The 21,188-nt window shown below is 40.1% G+C and overlaps 1 protein-coding gene across 2 annotated transcripts in view; it reads left to right on the plus strand.

The window, feature by feature from the left end:
- hadhb (hydroxyacyl-CoA dehydrogenase trifunctional multienzyme complex subunit beta) overlaps positions 1-17,487 on the plus strand; it is a 31,116-nt gene extending 13,629 nt beyond the window's left edge. The window contains exons 9-16 of one of the 2 annotated variants that reach the window (XM_078399406.1): positions 2,164-2,344; positions 8,580-8,701; positions 9,984-10,063; positions 10,593-10,640; positions 10,720-10,807; positions 11,460-11,534; positions 12,879-13,043; positions 16,146-17,486. In XM_078399406.1, the coding sequence (XP_078255532.1) occupies positions 2,164-2,344; positions 8,580-8,701; positions 9,984-10,063; positions 10,593-10,640; positions 10,720-10,807; positions 11,460-11,534; positions 12,879-13,043; positions 16,146-16,184 (798 nt within the window). In that variant the 3' untranslated portion in view covers positions 16,185-17,486. Of the gene's footprint in view, positions 1-2,163; positions 2,345-8,579; positions 8,702-9,983; positions 10,064-10,592; positions 10,641-10,719; positions 10,808-11,459; positions 11,535-12,878; positions 13,044-16,145 lie in introns of both variants that reach the window. The other variant, XM_078399407.1, reaches the window with a different exon arrangement.
- The last annotated feature ends 3,701 nt before the right edge of the window (positions 17,488-21,188 follow it).

A 21,188-nucleotide genomic window follows, 5' to 3' on the forward strand; every position in this document is an offset into this window, starting at 1 on the left:
TAACCTTGAAACAATGTTACTCCTTGGAAGACAACAGAATTAAAATGTCCACAAATAGTAAAGTTGTTTTTTAAATCCCCCTTTCATCTCTCAGTGCAGCTGTGATGTGCAAGACTTAATGTAATGATGCTCCAATGCTTAAGTTATGCTGTTTATGTATAAAATCGCAGTGACACCTGTCATTTTATCTGATACATCATGCAGCCTGTGCATATAATTTTTAAACTGGACTGCAAAATATATCTTTCCCATCGATTGGCTTGAGCATGTTTTGGACTTGAAAGAGAAGACTGTTGGCATGGTGCATTAGGGTAGGGAAAGTCTCTGATCAAGGGCAGTGAGATTAGTTTAAATTGACATCAGTTTTGCAAATTTATAGAAGACCTATAAGATTAATGAAAACAGTGGATTGAGGTTTGCTTTTGGGTTAGTTACAGGATCCAACTCTAATTGGAAAAAGTGCGGGAATGTCCAATGCATCCAACTTCCTAAAGATAGGCACCACCTTTTAATTTCCCATCATAATTGATTGTCTCCACAATCCCTCAAACAAACTTGTCAGCTCACTCCCAACCATTCTGTGGAGAAAAGGCCTGTTCTATACACATGATGATGTCTTGGACCTTGTGTGCAGTAGAATACCACAGCCTCATTGAAGTGCCGCAGTCCTGTACACCAGTTTAGTCAATGGACAGTTTGACGTGTGAACCATGTTTTGGGTGACCCTGCATTAGGCCTAGAAAAAAAGTCACTAAAAGCCTTTAAACTGTTGTGTGTGTACTGTTATCCCTTATTTGCAATTAGTGAAATCCATTCCATGGTGGAAAAAGAACAGATTTCTGTTGCAGCAAGATTTGCAGCAATTCATTAGATCACGTGCTATGTATTGTGCATTATAACTACTTACTGTGTTGCTGCATTTTTAAATAAATGTTGCAAGATAATCTTGCTGTCTCAGCCCTTGAAATTGTTAAAAATGCTGACAGACCTATATAAAGTTACAATTACTTCTAAAGATGCATTGGTACTAAAAGCTGCAATTGTATATTGAAGTATAATCTGAAGGTAGACACAAAATGCTGGAGTAACTCAGCGGGTCAGGCAGCATCTCTGGGGAGAAGGAATGGGTGACGTTTTGGATCGAGACCCTTCTTCAGATATGATATTTTTTATGTATGCATTCTTAATTTGTTCCAGAAATATTGGGCAGTATTATCCTGTGTATTTTACCAGCTTTAAAAAAAAATCTTGCCATTGATTTTTAGCTATAGCAAAGTTGAATGTCCAAGTTGAAGTTTTTTAAGTTATTTTCTTTGATTTTTGGCTAAATAAATTTGTTCAGAAATATTTTGGGTTTGCAATTTCCTTGTAGCAACAAGTTCCTTCTCTGCTGGATCAGCACTTATCTAGAATATATCCACTATCCCCCAACTTCCGGAATTAAACTATTTTAATGTGGTTCAGCCATAAGTGGCAGAACCCAACATGGGCTGTCCACAGAATTATTCAGGCAGGTAGATATGCCACGTGCCCAAGTTTAACCAACTGAGAACTGTGTGAATGTTTGAGGATAACTCTGACATTCAATTCAAATTGATCACATTGATAATTTATTTAAGATAAAGTAAACCTTTTCAGAAAACTCCATCAAAGTCATTTATGTTAACTAGTGTCAGAAATGTAAATGAGCTAGTATATGTCTCCCTCTCCTTCACAGCTTCCCTTCACTCCTTCAAATGTACGAGCAGGTGCAATAGGCAACTTTCCCACTGTAGCAGTTGGGAAATTGCAGGAAACTGGTGGTTTCTTGCTCAATTTCTTGAAGGACCCCACACTGGTGTGCAGATGAGAAAATATTAGAAGGCACTTTTGAGGAAGTTTGTGACGTCAATATTAATAATAATGAATTAATTAATATTAATAAACCAAGAAACCCAACGCTGTCGTCAAGGAAAATGGTTCTGTATGAAGCTGCAGACATTTGTTGGGAGAGCCCAACCAATAATATTGAGTCATGGAAAATTGTTCATGCAAAATATGCTTGGAATTGTTCATGCTCTTGTAAAAACTATTGATTATGAGTTGATATTGGACAGTCGTATGCAAATTATGAACCAGGAAGTCAGAATGATATGAAATGTAACTTTAATATCTTTTCTCTAGCTTCCAGCAGTAGCTGAATTCTCCACCAGCGAATCAATGGGGCATTCCGCAGATAGACTAGCAGCAGCGTTTGGCATATCCCGGAGAGAACAAGATGAATTTGCTTTGCGTTCCCATACTTTAGCCAAGAAAGCGGAAACTGAGAAGCTTCTTAAAGATGTCATTCCGATCAAAGTGCCAGGTAGACAGTGCTGTCACGAACCATTTAACTGAAAATAATACTGGCAAAATACTGCTAATTGTAAGTAGATTTCCTGCAGATACTTATGTCAGTATTATTTTCAAGAGCCTGAAGTTTAGAAGAGAAACCTGTGTATGTACAGAAACTCTGACAGTTCTGTTTTATTTTGCAAGTAGCAGTATTACCATCATTCCAGAAGTTCAAGAATTGTGTACCAGTACTTTGGACATCTAGATGTGGTAAAGAAGGTTGTCATCCTGATGTTTTCATATTCAGGGAACAGCACTCTTTTAAAAAAAAAAAAAAAAATCTCCTTTTATCCAATTATGATAAACAATTAATCAAGTGAAAATCCCTTTGCATTGCATTTATTAGTGAAATAACTCTAGCGTGTATATGCTAAAATATAATAATTTAACTCCTTGAATTAAAAGAACACAGTAAAGAAGGATGTGTTTCCTTTTATCATCAGAAAGTTCAAAGTGCTTTGCAATCTGTAATGTTTTTCTGAAGTGTTTCACTATAGGGATGTCTCAGAACTGATTTATATGGAGTTCTCCAAGCAGTGGGGCAATGAGATGACACATTGATGATGCATTAGCTGTTGATTGAAAGAATAATGTTGTCCAGATCAGTGATCACCCATGTCCGAACAAATGTGCTGACTGATGATGAATTTAAACATTATGATACTGTGCTTTAGATTAATTTATTTTACAGACCATTGGATAAAGTGTCCTGTTTCTGGTCTCTGGTGTTGAGCAATATAATTGGATTAGAAATAATTCCCAGTTTGGCAAAAACAGACCTTTTCAATACAATACAATACAATATATCTTTATTGTCATTGTACAGAGGTACAACGAGATTGGGAATGCGCCTCCCATACGATGCAATAAATGAATTAGCTAATCAGTATTAATTTAAACAACCCAATGAAACAAATTAGAAACAGTTTTAAAACAGAATAAAGTGCAAGTAGATCTGTGCCGGTTCACTGTGCGATGTGACCATCCCCATTGCATTCAGTATGTTACCATCATCTTACTAGTCTTAATCAGTGTATTGTGCCAGTCCTTTGCTGATCCTTGTGTTAAGAAAAATCATTACTTATACATAGTGATTTGCTGCATCCATCTTTGTCCTATACTTTGCCTTTTCTCTATTCCGTGCATATCCATGTACCTATCTAAAAACCTCTTAAATGTTACTATTGTATCTGCCTCTACCACCACCCCTATCAGCATGTTCCAGGCATCCACCATTCTGTGTAAAAGCAAAACTCCTTTAAACTTTGCCCCTCTCACCTTAAAACTATACCCTCTAGTCTTTGATATTTCCAGTTGCAGAGGTTCTGCAATTGCAACTGTCATGACGATGAGTCATGATAATGATATGCAAATATTGTGACGTGTGTATCAGGTGACTGGAGAGCGGGAAGGTGTGCTTGCTGTGTGCTGAATGCTGTAAGGCCTGGAAGGTCGCAGTCAGGAGAAACAATAAACATAGAAACTAAGTAATGTAACTCCCACAGATTGTGTCTGCATCATTATTACACATTTGAGGCGGAGATGTGACATTGGCGACGGATATTTTGGATTCTGAATCTGTGGCTACCTGCTGGAAAAAAGGTGAGAAAAAGGTCATAATGGCAGTCGCTGGAGCTGATTTCTTAGCACTTCGTGGAGTTCCACACTTTGATCCGACGGGTGGTGCGAGTACTGTCAGCGTGAAATGGAAAGCTTGACTGGAGGAATTCGAGGCCTACGCCGACAGTCACGGGCTCTTTCTTGATGAGAGTACGCCAGCGCAGAAGGCACAGCGGAGAGCGTTGCTTCTCTTAACCGTGGGGCCAACAGTTCGAGAAATGTTTAAAACACTCCCTGACACCGGAAGGAAGGAAGACTATAAGAAGGCCCTTGATGCATTGAACAGTCATTATGTGGTGGCCCTTGATGCATTGAACAGTCATTTCAACACCATTTATTCCGCAAAACAAAACAGGAAGAGGGTGAAACTGTTGCTCAATTTGTGACGAGACTCGGACAGGTGTCTGTAGGATGCAAATATGTAGCTGTTGATGTGGAAAACCAGATATTGGATCAGGTTGTCCAGCATTGCAGGTCAGACAAGCTCAGGAGAAGGCTGCTAGGAAAAGGCGGTGAGTTAACCTTAATGATGCTTTGTCGATTGCAGCAACACTGGAAGCTGTTGAGGGACAACTTCACAGCATGAAATTGAAAGATTCTAAGACTGGGCAAGTTAACTGGTTGTCCCACGGGAGACAAAGAAGTAAGCCTGAACGTGAGATTGAGTGTTACAGGTGTGGCAACATGGGTCACATAGGGAAAGATGCATGTTGTCCAGCAAAAGGTAGAACATGTAGGAAGTGTGGAGGCAAAGATCATTTTGCAAAGAAATGTAACAGTAAAGCCAGGCACAATACAAGTGATTACAACAAGAGTGAATCTTCCAAGGCAAAGGAGAAAGTGAAGTCCAGTGACAAGATAGACAGACCGTGGCAGAACAAGAAGAGTCACGTCCATTACGAAGAAGATGATTTTGGAAGTGATGAGGACGGTGAGCATGCTATTAAAAGGAATTATCAGTTCGCATTGAATGATAGCCATCTGGAGAAAGTTGCAGTGACCATTGGAGGTGTTGCAATGCCAGTGATTATAGATTCTGGTAGCGACTGCAACATAATTGACAGATCACTGTGGGAATGCTTGAAACAGCAGAAAATCAAGTGCACGTCAAGGAGGTGTAGTAGGAAGTTATATCCATACACTGCAACTGAACCGTTAGACCATTGGATGTTTCACAGCCAAAGTCGGAAATAGAAAAACTGATGCAGAATTCATGGTGACAGAATAGAAAGGAGAACCCCTGCTCAGTAGAAGTACAGCTCGAGAGCTGGGAGTGTTTGACATCGGAGTGCATGTCAATTCAGTGCAGTCATATGATGACATGAGGCAGGAATTTCACTCCGTATTCCAAGGGGTTTGAAAATTGAAAGGCCGGCAAGTGAAGTTAGCCATTGATGAAACTGTTAAGCCGAGAGCACAACCAGTGCGGAGAACGCCATTTGGACTTCGTGGAAAAGTACAAGCTAAAATCAAGGAGTTGATTGATCAGGACATTATTGAGCGAGTTGAACATTCAACACCATGGGTGAGTCCAGTAGTGATAGTGCCGAAACCCAATAATGATATCAGACTGTGTGTGGACATGAGGAGAGCCAATGAAGCAATAATCAGAGAAAGACACCCAATTCCGACGATCGATGAGGTTCTACAAGTTATCAACCAGTAAAGTGTTCTCCAAAATTGATCTCAAGTGGGGATATCATCAATTGGAATTACATCCAGAGTCAAGGGAGGTGACAACATTTATCACTCACTGCGGATTATACCGGTACAAAAGACTGATGTTTGGAATCAATGCTGCCCCTGAGATCTATTAGTATGAAATCCACAGTGATTCAGGGTGTACCAGGAGCAGCAAACATATCGGATGACATCATCATCCATGCATCAATTCGTGAAGAGCATGACAGGAGATTGAAGCTAGTGTTGACTAAACTTCAAGAAGCAGCTCTCTCTGTGAATGAAGACAAGTGCAAGTTTGGCATCTCTGAGCTGGATTTCATGGGACACAGACTCACAAGTGATGGGCTGAACCCGGCAAAGGCTAAAGTGAAAGCTGTTGCAGATGCACGTGAACCTCAGAATGCAACCGAAATGAGGAGCTTTCTAGGATTGGTCAATTACTGTGCAAAGTTTATTCCAAATTTTGCTACACTGGCAGATCTGCTGAGAAAGTTGACCAGGATAGATGTACCGTTCCAGTTTCGAAATGAACAGAGACTGGCATTCAAAGCCCTGAAACCGCCTAATGAGTGCAGAAACCTTGGGATATTATGATCCAGCTGCACCGACAAACGTCATAGCAGATGCTAGTCTGGTCGGCTTGGGGGCAGTGCTGGTTCAGACACATGCAGATGGACCCAGAATTATAGCATATGCCAGTCGATCTTTAACCAGCATGGAGAGATGGTATTCTCAAACAGGGAAAGAAGCACCAGGACTAGTGTGGGCCTGTGAAAGGTTCCATGCTTACTTGTACGGCATTGAATTTGAGCTCGTTACAGATCACAAGCCGCTGGAAGTGATCTATTCAACAAGGTCTAAGCCATGTGCCAGAATAGAACGCTGGGTGCTGAGACTCCAACAGTACAAGGGCAAAGTAGTCCACATTGCTGGGAAAGCAAACATCGCGGACCCGCTGTTGAGACTGTTGAAGGATGAACAGCTGAGAGCAACATCCACTCTAGAGGTGGCAGCAGAGAACTTTGTGCGCTTTGTCGCAATTCAGTCAACGCCTAGAGCTGTGACAACGAGGGAAGTCGAAAGGGAATCAGAACATGATCGTGAACTCAAAGATATCAGAGAGTGTATTCAGAGTGGGCAATGGGATCAATGCCCTTACAAAGCATATGTCCCCATAAAAGATTAATTTTGCGTAATTGGTCAGTGTGTGCTTAGAGGCAGCAGATTGGTGATCCCGCAGGCACTACGACCAAGGATCGTGTCATTAGCTCATGAAGGATATTTAGGCATCGTTGGTACCTAACAAAATTTGCGGAGCAAAGTATGGTGGCCTGGTTGTGACAGAGATGCTGAAAAATTTGTCAGGACCTGCCACGGATGCCAAATCACATGCAGGAGCAACCCACCAGAACCAATTAGAAGTACAGGGTTGCCAACAGGACCATGGCTTGGCGTAGCTGTTGACTTTCTTGGACCACTTCCAACAGGTGAATCAATTATGGTAGTGGTAGACTACTACAGCAGATACTATGCAGTGATGAAATCAACTACGGCTGAAAAGACTGCACAGGCATTGGCAGAGATTTTCGCCAGACACAGGTTGCCTGTTACATTGTACTCCGACTCTAAATTCCTCAAATATTTGCACGACATGAGAAATGCCACTAATTTATTTTAAAGTATTTATTACATTTTAAAGTGCAATATTCTCCCAAGTGCAATATTCTACCTAGGTGTGATAAATATATATTCATTTATTACTTTAAGCATTTAAATTACATATGATATGATATGATTATTCATAAAATATGAGGGATATAGATAGTATTTTTTCCAAGAGAGGAAAATCTAAGAGCCTTGGCTTTAAAGGGGACAGGGCTGTGAGTATATGGAACCAGAGGACGTGGTAGAGGTGGATACAATTGCAGTTAGACTGAACTTTAGTGAAGCCACACTTGAAGTACTTTAGTCTCTATTCCCAAGAAAGGATAGTTTTACCCTTCGGTGTTCAACTGAGCAGAATTATTACTGGAATAAGAAGTTCAGTGGGATGGTCAATGTTCATTGGAATTTATAATCACAGGGTTAAGAGGTCAGCCATTAAGGATTGAGTTAAGGTGATACTTCCGTATTGAGTGTATTGTGAATGCTGACATTCAAAGCTGAAATCAGTAGAATTGAATGCACAATGGGAATTGCACAGGAATGTTGATTTGAGTCCAAAGATCTTCCTGAATGGCAGAATGTATGGCCTACTATTGATCTTCAATTGTGCATTGCAACCTTTTAAGTTAATTGGATAGCACTTAAATCCATCTCAAATAATGTTTCTACAACCAATATTTATAAACGTTTTTTCATTTTTTGTACTGTACGGACTTATCGACCTTGCCTACTTTCTGCTCACAGTGCATGTTTGGAGCTGTGCTACAAAGTTTGATTGATTTCAATGCTCAGATTTTAAAGCAACAAAGACTGCTAATACCTGTACAAAAGATTGAAACTACCATGGATTTTTTATGTAATCTCAAAGGACCTATCAGTTGCTCCAACAAGCTAATCGAACCACAACATGTTTTCTTACCAGGGGTCACAAATAAGAGCAAGTGTGCTCTCAGCAATCGGATTTTGTTGCTTGCAGAATATTTGTCTGTTTGTTTCTCAATTGTGACACAAAAGATTTATATCGACCAAATAAACAACTTAATACCAACCAAACATTTTCCTCGTAAAATAACGCATTCTCTGGGAATCTTATGTAAAACCAAAATGTGCAGAAAATACTCGGCTGTGGAGAGAGAAATATTAAACGGATAAAATTGTACTTACTGTAAAAGATTTATAGGGATAAGCAATCTGGAGTAGATCGGAATGATTTATTTATGTTTCCTGTTTTAAATCAGGCCGTCACACTGTCACCAGAGACAATGGAATTAGACCATCCTCGATGGAACAGCTGGCAAAATTGAAGCCAGCCTTTATCAAACCACATGGAACCATTACTGCTGCCAATGCTTCTTTCCTGGTAATTGCTTACATTGTTAATTTGTGTCTAAATTTTAATTTAGTTACAGTGTGGATACAACCCCTTTGACCCACCGAGTCTGCACTGACTAGCGATTACCTGTACACTAGTTCTATCCTACATACTAAGGACAATTTACAGATGACAATTAACCTAAAAAACTGCATGTCCTTGGAATGTGGGAGGAAACTGGTGCACCCAGAGGAAACCCACAGAGAGAACTTACAAACTCCGTACAGACACCACCCATAGTCAGGATCGAACCACGATCTCTGGCGCTGTAAGATAGCAATCAGTGCTGCGCCACTATGCTGCCCTGATGCTAGGTCCTAGCATTAGATTGAGCAGGAGGACCAGTGAACCTGACCTTGCAAGATTTTCTACTTCTCCACCTCCAATAAACATTGGACTTCATGTTTGTATTGATTAGTTTTGAATATAGGTGACCCCTGCATTACGGTGGGGAGGTAGAAGAGAGAAATTGCATTCCTAGAAAATAGTTTGTGTCATGATTTTCCATAACACAAAGCATATCTACATGCATGTCAAGAAATGCGAGTTGAAATTAATTTTGCTTATTGTTTTGCACATGAATTCTGTCCGAGCTAATTTTATTTCATATCTCAAATTTCAGTGTAGTGATTTGTAAATTCTTCAAGGGCAAATTTCTGTTACCCAAACACATAGGGTAGGGGTGCCTGTATTTTCTTTCTGCACCCCAATCCCTAGCAACATTTAAACCTTGGTTCTTACTGTTTAATTATTTTAATTAATGTGTTTAGGAAATTGAGACAAAATACTTACCGTTTCCAGATTTGGACGTCCTCGGGGATTATTTTACAGTTAAATCATGTAAATAATATCACCAGTAATTAATTATTCCAGGAATGAGGAATTTCAACTGCAAGGTTGTACTGAAGAAATTGGGGCTGTTGCTCCTTGGAGCAAAGAAGTTTGAGAAGGGCATTCAAGATCACAACTGGTTTATTCAGGTTTAAAAATAATCAGTTTCCCTTAGCAAATGATTCAAGGATCAGAGGGCACAGATTTAAAATGGTAGCAAGAGATTCAAGGGGAAGTGAGGGAATACTTCTTTTATTCAATATTTATGGTCTTTAAATATGGCAGAATCAATTTGTGCCTTCAATGGGGAATTGGATAGATTTTCAAGGCCATAAGACAAAAATGGAATTGTGGGACCGATGGGATTGATCTATTTGGAGCCAGCAAACACTTATTTGATTGTATTCAATAAATCTTTTTTTAATGGTCTTCATTTCAGACGGATGGTGCTTCAGCTGTATTATTAATGTCTGAAGATAAAGCACTGGCTTTGGGCTACAAACCACTGGCTTATCTAAGGTAATAATGCTATTCCTTTTCTACCTGTGAGGAATTAAAACAGAAATATACACAGGGTCAGATTTAGTTTATTGTCATATACATGAGTAACAAAAGTTCAGATAAAGCTCATAGAGTAAATAGTACACATACAATAATGATAATTGCAACAAAGTGTAAAACAACTGAATTCTGCAAAGACGGTGGTGTTGCAGGTCTCAGAACGGTCCAGCCCAGAATGAGACGAGACGCTAAGTTGGTCCGGTCAGTAAATCTTTATTTACACGAGAAACCGCGAACAGCACACACCAGCATTTTTTCTTTTTTTTCCCCTCCCCCCTCTCCCCCCCCCCCCCCCCCCTCTCTCGCTCCCCCTCTCTGCCCACCACTCCCCCTCTCTGTCCCCGCTCTCCCTCCCCCAAAAAACCGTGACTCCACTAAGTCACCAGACCCTGCCAGTGGAATGCTGAGGGTTTGCTCAGGAAGTGGCCTGACCATCAGGTGGTGCTACAGTTGATTGATAAACATAGCACTATTTAATTTCTTTCAGGGACTTTGTGTACGTCTCCCAGGATCCAAAAGACCAGTTGCTGCTTGGGTAAGTATTACTCCCAGTTATTTAATTTCTTATTTTCTAGCTGATTTCTTTCCATAATGCTTTTTTTTTTAAATGCTAGGCCAACATATGCCACTCCTAAGGTTTTGGAGAAAGCTGGATTGACGCTTGATGATATTGATGTTTTTGAGTTCCATGAAGCATTTGCTGTAAGTTTATATCTTATTGATGAAAAGCTGCAGAAAAGTCATGTTCGAAATCCATTCCAGTTTTGGTTATTACCAATTGAACAGTTTCTACACAAAACTATTTTAACTTTCAATGTAAACCCAGTTGGCAGAATTCTTATCAGCAACTGCTGGTACTTTTAAAAATAACTTTTATTTTCAATAAATAGGGTGTGAATTGAAATAAATTGATACGAATGTGAATTGGGGAAACTGTTGATTCCTTTAAGACTGTTTTCTCAACTATCCTTTCATAAAACCAACATAAAATAGTATTTTTTAAATGTGCATGGACTGTGCAGAAATAAGTGACAATTTTCATTTGCCAATGTTTTGATCTTGTAGCAATTTTACTGTTGTAGATAGAAGTATCCAATTCTGTCACAATTAACATTCACTTGAATTATGATGTGGGTGATGGCTTTTCTGCATAATTTTATAGTTTTTTAATCACTTGTTTGAGAAAACTTAAGAAAATAGAAATATTGGGTGATAATTGTTATTTTGCTGCAAAATTTCTCAGTCAATTCATTGTCATAACACCTGTGCGATATCAATGTAGTATGCAGATTGATTATAAATATTTTATATAAATCTATCGCAATGAATGGTAACTTTTTTCTGCCCCAAATAGGCACAAATCCTGTCTAATATGAAAGCTATGGATTCTGAGTGGTTTGCAAAAACATATATGGGCAGAAATTCAAAGGTATGTTTAAATTGAACTTGTATTTAGTTCTGCAAACTAGCACACTTCGGTATTTTTTTATCGTTAATCATTCTCAGGAATTGCCAAACTCTGATCATGAACTGAGTGGCTTGCTTGGCTATTTCAGAATGCAGTTAAGATTAAACCTCATTACTGCATTGGCTAACTTTTAACCAATTAGGGATGGCCACCTCTATTATTAAATAGTGCTGCTGGATTTGTTTGTGTATCTTTGAGGGCTGACAGAGATTTGTTTAATATCTCATACTCTGATTCTGCCATGCTCCCTCGGTTCTGCACAAGAGTGTCATGTATATACAAATCTCAAAGTGGACTTACTCTTTGGACTTGCACATATGACCAATTGTTCAGCTGATTTTAATAAAAGCTCACATCTTTGCAGTTACAGATTGGCAAGACATTTGTTCATTTTGGAATAAGACACTTTACACAATATATTACTGTTTTGATATATTACTTTAATTGATATTTTTGTTTGATTTCATAGCTAAATGCTTAGTCAAATGTTGAATCGGCATGGTTTGTTACTTTGAGAATGTCTGAGGTTTCACTATTTGTTTTACTTGAGATTGGATATCTCCATATCTCCATATTCAATAAATATTAGTATATTATAACCTTATTATATCAGATCATTTGGGGGGGGGGGGAGGGAGGGAGTGGTGTCTGTTATTGCCGATTGTCCGCTATAACCGAGTTGGGGATTATCATTGTGTGTACTTGAAGCAAAGAACTGTAGATGATGGTTAATACACAAAAGGACATAAAGTGCTGGAGTAACTCAATGGTTTGAGCAGCATCTCTGGAGATAATGGATAGATGACATCAGGACCCTTCTTCAGACTGATTCAGTCTGCTGAACACCCCTTGTTGTTTCCCCTTAAAACTAGGTGCTATACCCAGGGGGCTACAACGTGAGCCACACCAACAGTCATGCTAACCGGATCACGCGATGGGTGAAGAAGGGCTTGCCACTACTTGCAAGTCGGAGTGGGGTTGGAGGCTGGGGGGGCCATGCGAGCTGGGATGCTGTCGGGCAGGCCCGTCTGCTCTAATTGAAATACATTATAAAGCGGTCTGTTAAAACGAGGATTTACCATAATTAGTACTCCGATAAATGTTCAGTATAATGTTTGGAAGAGTAGGAGTTTGAAACTGAATAATGAACAAAAGTCTAGTGGAAATCAATAGTTTTAATCCTTGAGATTTCTTTGGATTTTTAGTGTGGAAACTTATAACATGTAATCCACAATTGTAACATAACCAGTGAACTTTTTTTGTATCCAATCTATAAAACATTGAGACTTTCTGTGCTCTAACTAGGTTGGTGTTCCTAAAATGGACAAGTTTAACTGTTGGGGAGGTTCATTATCCCTGGGACATCCTTTTGGTGCCACCGGTTGTCGCCTTGTTACAACGGCTGCTCACAGACTGATCGCAGGAGGTGGACAATATGCGCTGGTTACAGCTTGTGCTGCTGGAGGACAGGTTTGGCTTTTATTTTTTCATTTGAATTAATATTTGGAAAAAAAACTTTTGAAAATGGTCTATTGTTACGACTTGTGAAATTCAAATCACGTTCTGAGGAAAAACCTCCTACAATTTTATTGTTGAACATCTGTACTACAAATGTAGTGCAGAACACAAATTGCTGGAGTAACCCAGCGGGTCAGGGAAAATCTCTGGAGGGCATGGATGGGTGATGTATAGGGTTGGAACCCTTCAATATTACAAAATTCAATAAATAATATATAGTGCCCTCCATAATGTTTGGGACAAAGACCCATCATTTATTTATTTGTCTCTGTACTCCACAATTTGAGATTTGTAATAGAAAAAATCACATGTGGTTAAAGTGCACATTGTCAGATTTTATTAAAGGGTATTTTTATACATTTTGGTTTTGCCATGTAGAAATTACAGCTGTGTTTATAAATAGTCCCCTCATTTCAGGCACCATAATGTTTGGGACAAATGGCTTCACAGGTGTTTGTAATTGCTCAGGTGTGTTTAATTGCCTCCTTAATGCATGTATAGGAGGGCTCTCAGCACCTAGTCTTTCCTCCAGTCTTTCCATCACTTTTGGAAACTTTTATTGCTGTTTATCAACATGAGGACCAAAGTTGTGCCAATGATAGTCAAAAAAGCCATTATGAGACTGAGAAACAAGAATAAAACTGTTAGAGACATCAGCCAAACCTCAGGCTTACTAAAATCAACTGTTTGGAACATCATTAAGAAGAAAGGGAGCACTGGTGAACTTACTAATCACAAAGGGACTGGCAATCCAAGGAAGACCTCCACAGCTGATGACAAGAATTCTCTCTATAATAAAGAAAAACCCCCAAACACCTGTCCGACAGATCAGAAACATTTCAGGAGTCCGGTGTGGATTTGTCAATCACCACTGTCCGAAGAAGACTTCATGAATAGAAATACAGAGGCAACAATGTAAGATGCAAACCACTGAATAGCCGCAAAAATAGGATGGCCAGGTTCCAGTTTGCCAAGAAGTACTTAAAAGGGCAACCACAGTTCTGGAGAAACGTCTTGTGGACAGATGAGATGAAGATTAACTTATATCAGAGTGATGGCAAGAGCAAAGTATGGAGGAGAGAAGGAACTGCGCAAGATCCAACGCATACCACCTCATCTGTGAAACACGATGGTGTTATGGCCTGGGCATGTATGGCTGCTGAAGGTACTGGCTCACTTATCTTCATTGATGATACAACTGCTGATGGTAGTAACATAATGAATTTTGAAGTGTATAGACACATCCTATCTGCTCAAGTTCAAAAACAATGCCTCAAAACCCATTAGCCGGCGGTTCATTCTACAGCAAGACAATGATCCCAAACATACCACTAAAGCAACAAAGGAGTTTTTCAAAGCTAAAAAATGATCAATTTGTGAGTGGCCAAGTCAATCACTCGATCTGAACCCAATTGAGCATGCCTTTTATATGGTGGAGAAAACTGAAGGGGACTAGTCCCCAAAACAAGCACAAGCTAAAGATGGCTGCAATACAGGCCTGGCAGACCATCACCAGAGAAGACACCCAGCAACTAATGATGTCCATGAATCGCAGACTTCAAGCAGTCATTCCATGCAAAAGATATGCAACAAAATACTAAACGTGACTACTTTCATTTACATGACATTGCTGTGTCCCAAACATTATGGTGCCCTGAAATGGGGGGACTATGTATAAACACTGCTGTAATTTCTACATGGAGAAACCAAAATGTATAAAAATGGCCTTTATTAAAATCTGACAATGTGCACTTTAACCATGTGATTTTTTTCTATTACAAATTGTGGAGTACAGAGGCAAATAAATAAATGATGGGTCTTTGTCCCAAACATTATGGAGGGCACTGTATGCTAGTACCCTAACCCTAAATCTTCCTAGTAATATTTTAAAGATGGAAACTGAATCTTCAAGAACAGATTTAAATATTTATCGTGCTTTATTTTCAGTGAATTACAATTGAATTTTGTAGTAGATTCAATGTCTGGGAATCCTTAGGTTAGTTGACGTCTGATGGCAGGTCTTGAGTGTACTCTTTATAAATGTTACCTGACCAACTATTTCCAGCATTCTACTTCAAATTTCCAGCATCTGCATCGTTTTGTTTTTGTATTTGGTAATTATTGGTTCTCTGATACCTTTTTACAAATGCAATTGTTGTGCTGCATAATGCAGGGTAAGTATTGGTCCATGAGTTAGTTTACTCTTAAATGTTTGAATCCTTTGATTTGAGAGCACCCCCGATACTATTATTGTAGTGACACAGTATCTGCCTCTCTTTTCTCAACACGTCCCAGACCCCTACTGTTCACTGAGTAGGTACGTCTTTTCCTGGTCTGTGTGACAAAACCTCCCATCTGTATTTCCTCAGCTCATTGGCACAGTTGATCAGCATCTGGTTGTATTCTTGGAAACAGTCATCTACAGTACTAGTTTTAGTGTCATACGTAAATTTACCAACCCTGCAACCTGCAGTCACATCCACATTGTTCATATAAATAACAAACAACAATGACCCAGCACTGATCCCTGTAGCAATCACTTGTTACAGGCCGTCAGTCTAAAAATTAACCCTCTGCTACCATACTCTCTCTGTCTCCTACCTTCAAGCCAATTTTGTATCCATTTGGCTTCCTCGCTCTGTAATCTCAATCTCCTGAGTAGCCAGCCTAGCATGCAGTACCTTGTCAGAGGCTTCAGTAAAGCTCATGTAGGGACATCTATCACACTGCACTCATCATTTCTCATCTGTGAAGGCATTAAAGATAAACCATTCGACATCTTAATTGAGTGAACTGCAATAATTACCTCTTCCAAATTTCAATTGTTACTTTTTCAACTTGGCACATAACTTTAAATTATTTTATTATTTGGATGCTACTATGTTGTTACACAGATTGCTTTGTTTTGCATGCCCTGTTAATCTGAGGATCCTTCACGATTATGATTAATTATCCTGGGAAAGATTAATTATCAATTTATTTTTCCTTGGTAAATGTGTTCATTACAAGGATTAATTATTTACATTGCTGATAACTTGCATTTTCTCTTCTCAGGGTCATGGAATGATTGTTGAAACCTATCCCCAGAAATGAAGTGTGTTTTTCTGATCAGTGCAATAGAAAATTAAATGAAGAGCTAAAATATCCTGCTAATCTGAGCAGATTCCTTTTGAAAATACCATCCACGTTTGTCAATAAAAAAATTAAACCAATGAATCTATCTCAAATAAGGAACTTTGGAGAGCTTTTAATATTTGCTTTTCTTTCTGTACATTACAAGGCTAGTCCATCTTCCAGCTGAGAACATGGATTGATCCTGTTGATTTGTGAATATTGCAGAGGAACAGAGTTGCATTAATATCAATTGTGCCTTACTCATTAATAAACCATGAACTTGTTATGTGTGTGGACCATTTATGATTTTCTTGTAAGCACTTAACGTAAATATGAATAACCTGAATTCTTATTCAGACATTGTGGGGGAAAATAGAATTCTTACTTTTAAATATGTTATGACCACTGCACAGACATGTGCAACAAAGTAACACCCTTGTCACTCAGCAGGAAATGTCCTATTTGCTACTTTTGCCATTGGAAGTCAAAAATATTAACTGCTGTTTGAATGTTGAATTATTGGCGCTTCTTTAGATGATGGAATCACATTTCCTTTATAGCTGAATGAAAAATACTCAAACTCATCATACATGTGGTCTTGTAGTCAGTATATCAAAGGGGTTAATGGGCATGAGAGGAATATGTTGCTGGGCTACAGGAAAATAGATAGGAATTGGACCTAATTGGATTGTCCCGCTGTGAGCCAGCATAGACCCAATGGCCTGAATGGCCTTCTGTGTTAATGAGTAAGACGGATTAAAATTTACACCATGTTTTTGCCATTGTTCCAGTATTAACTTAGCCACCAATTTTAAAATTGTCGTAAATTTATTTATCAATAGTTAGAAGTGGATGTGGATAGCATTTTTTTTTAAACATGCCCTTCCAATGCAAATATTGCTTCAGTGAAATAAATGTTGAATAATTTGCCATAGGTTGTAAATATGCTACGGTTCAATACTATCAAGCAACACCAACTCTACCTGCATTGATCTGTGCTGAAATTTAACGATATCATAACAGAAGGCAACTTATTGATCACATTCACATCAATAACGCTATTGAGTTTAAGGTCTTCTGTTTGATAATGGGTGAGAGCTGCTTAGTGCAAAGTGAACTTGATGTTTGTTCTAACCTATCATTCCTCTATTAGTTTTCATTACCATATTGCACATTTTTGGTTTAATTTTTGATATTAATCATTATAACAGAGCTAGTGTTGGAATATATTCAACTAGGCTGCCTGTATGTAATAAAATAAACTTGAATGACAAAATAAAATGTGAAAGCAATGTTAAGGAAGCTCTTTTATTTAAAAACACCTAGTTATGGGGGAAGAAAAATGTTGATTTTTTTTCAAATATCGATTCATAGTTTGCAGATATAGGGGGAAAATAAATGTTTCAATAACTTAAAGTGCCAAATAGTGAGATGCGCAATTGATTAATTTAGCATGATTGCTAAATGGCATGATTGGGTAAATGAGCGGCATCATTTGTTCTGTAAACTAGGGTCTTTTCCTGGTTCATCTGTTCAGATAAACTAAATTTTGTTTTAAAATATCTCTTGAGAGCAGATTTAACTTCTGTGAACTCCATCCAACGCAGATAGTGAAGATGGTTGTCAAAAATTGCAGCAGGATCTTGATAGGTTGGGCAGGTGGGCTGAGGAATGGTTGGTGGATTTTAATACAGATAAATGTAAGGTGTTACATTTTGGAAAGGCTAACATGGGCAGGACCTACTCAGTGAAAGGGAGGGGTCTGGGAGTGCAGATACAGAGTTCCTTGAAGGTGGTGTTACAGGTAGATAGGGTGGTCAAAAAAGCTTTTGGCACATTGTCCTTCAACAGTCAGAGTATTGAGTACAGAAGTTGGGAGGTCATGTTGCAGTTATATAAGACGTTAGTGAGACTAAATTTCTAACCATTTTATAATTCTAAGAATTGTGAGCTAACTTGTTAGGACAGAGGATGGAATGAAATGGCATCAGCCGTGGACCTGTTGTGCAGTAGGCCAACTGCATTGGATCAAGGTTGCTTGGTAGGCTGGATTTAATCGTTCCATAACCAGCCTCTCAAAGCACTTCATGATGGTGAAAGTCAACGTCACTGGATGGTAGTCATTAAGGCATGAGGTCGTGCTTTTCTTCGGCATCACGATAATAGTGGTCTTGAAGCAGGTGGGTACATCAGAACAGAGTAGGGAGAGATTAAAGATATCTGTGAACACTCCCGCTAGTTGGTCTGCGTGGTTCCTAAGGACACGTCCAGGGACGCCATCTGGGCCAGTTGCTTTCTATGGGTTCACCGTCAGGAAGGCCAGTCTAACTTCTGTAACAGTGACCCAGGGAAATGACACACTCGAGTCTGCTGGGACTGATGCCGGTTGGCCTTCTGCTCAAAGCGAGCATAGAATGCATTGTTCAGCAGGGCGGGCCGCACTATCACCAGCGATGTTGCAGCCAGTTATAGAATTCAGGCCTTGCCACACTGCGTGTGTCCAAATGGTTATACAGGGACTCAAGTTTGTCGCAGTATTGTCTCTTGCCATTCTTGATGGTATTGCAAAAATCAAAGCAAGTTTTCTTGTATCGCATGAGATTGTTCGCCTTGGATGCAGAGTTTTTGCCCTTCACCTGGGAATGTACCCCATGGTTCATCCATGGTTTCATGTTGGGGAACCTCGGATAGTTTTCTTTGGCACACATTAATCTATATACTTGCTGATGAAGTCAATCATGGCAGTGGCATACTCATCCAGGTTGGCTGCAGATTCTCTGAATATGGACCAGTTCACTGACTCAAAGCAGACACGTAGGATGTCATCCATGACGGCACCGAACAAGTTTTTGTACTGGATCTTCCTGCTTCAGTTTTTGCTTGTAGGCACAGCTCGATGGTCAGTTTTCCCAAAAGTGGCCTAGGAATGGAACGAAGAACTAGATGGAAGTGAAATGTGGAATGTAGCAAGGTCATTGACAGCGTGTAGTTCATAGGTGCATTGCTTTAACTATTTTTTAAATGGAACTAGGAAACCTATTAAAATGGATCTATTTATATATACTCTGGCATATCGAATTGTCCAATAAACCTTTTAGTGATTATGGCTTTAACAAATGCAGCAAATTATTTCAGTCAGGAGTGTACATTGGGAACGTGAAGTTTGTTTTTGTTGCCACACCAATAGTACTGGAGACAATATTTATCTCTCGTGTACAGCATGTGCTAATTTTATAGACAATAGGTTCAGGAGTAGGCCATTCGGCCCTTCGAGCTAGTACCGTCATTTAATGTGATCATAGCTGATCATCCACAATCAGTACCCCGTTCCGGCCCTCTCCCCATAGCCCCCGACTCCGCTATCATTAAGAGCTCTATCTAACTCTCTCTTGAAAGTATCCAGAGAATTGGCCTCCACTGCCTTCTGAGGCAGAGAATTCCACAGGTTTACAACCCTCTGAGTTAAAAAGTTTTTATTCATCTCCATTCTAAATGGCCCACCCTTATTCTTAAACTGTTGCCCCTGGTTCTGGACTCCCCTAACATTGGGAACATGTTTCCTGCTTTTAGCGTGTCCAATCCCTATATGTTTCAATAAGATCCCCTCATCCTTCTAAATTCCAGTGTATACAAGCCCTGTCGCTCCAGTCTTTCAACATACGACAGTCCCGACATTCCGGGAATTAACCTAGTGAACATACGCTGCACTCCCTCAATAACAAGAATGTCCTTCCCAAATTTGGAGACCAAAACTGCACACAGTACTCCACGTGTGGTCTCACTAGGGCCCTGTACAACTGCAGAAGGACCTCTTTGCTCCTATTCTCAACTCCTCTTGTCATGAAGGCCAACATGCCGTTAGCTTTCTTCACTGCCTGCTGTACCTGCATGCTTACTTTCAGTGACTGATGAACAAGGACACCCAGATCTCATTGTTCGTTCCCTTTTCCTAACGTGACACTAGATGGCAGCGCGTGCAGACGCAGCGGCCCCACACTCTCCCGATTTTTCGAGTGTTTTTAATGTTTTATCAAGTTCGTCATGTTTGTCACTTCAACAACTCTGGACAGTCAGCAGTAGACAGTATAGTCGTGAGTTCTTGCTGGACAAGAAAACAACATCATCAACACTGGACGCTATGCTTGCAGAGGAACTTAGCGGCCTCAGAATACTCTGCCTGACCTCGACCTTGGCCTCGAGTGCTGCCCCCCGGCTGGAAAGGAGACACCGCAGGCGGTGTGAGAGGAAGCAGAAGAGGGGTAAGCGCGGAGGCATCCGGGCTAGGCTAGCGGCTAGCCCACACAGACCGGCTATTCCGAGCATGCTAATGGCTAATGTACGCTCACTGGACAATAAAATGGACACTATAAGACTTCTCCGGTCGACCCAGCGTGAGGTGAGGGAATGCTGTGTTTACGTTTTTACGGAAACATGGCTTAATGACAACATCCCGGACTCCGCTGTTCAGCTCGACCGGCTAACATGCTACCGATCGGACAGAGCTACGGTTAGCGGGGGGAAGACTCGCGGCGGCGGTGTGATTGTTTACATCAGTGATGCTTGGTGTCGGGACGCTGTGTTGGTCTACAAACACTGTTCACCGCTGGCGGAGTTTATGGTTGTGAAGTGCCGACCTTTCTACCTCCCGAGGGAGCTAACAGCTATCCTGTTAGTCGCTGTTTACATCCCTCCCAGTTCCAACAACAAGGACAGAGAGGAGGCACTCTGCGAACTGTACCGGGCCATCTCTGAGCAGCAGACAGCACACCCAGATGGCTTTCTCATCGTAGCTGGGGACTTCAACCATGCTAACCTAAAAACTGTCATGCCCAAAGTATACCAGCATGTTGATTTCCCAACACGAGAAAACAACACCTTGGACCTTGTCTACACGACCATCAAAGGAGCATACAAGGCTTCCCCCCTCCCCCACATCGGCCTCTCTGATCACCTCACCGTTCTGCTGAAACCGGCATACAGACC

The sequence above is a fragment of the Rhinoraja longicauda genome, chromosome 5, assembly GCF_053455715.1.
Source record: "Rhinoraja longicauda isolate Sanriku21f chromosome 5, sRhiLon1.1, whole genome shotgun sequence".
In the NCBI taxonomy this organism is placed as follows: Eukaryota; Metazoa; Chordata; class Chondrichthyes; order Rajiformes; family Arhynchobatidae; genus Rhinoraja; species Rhinoraja longicauda.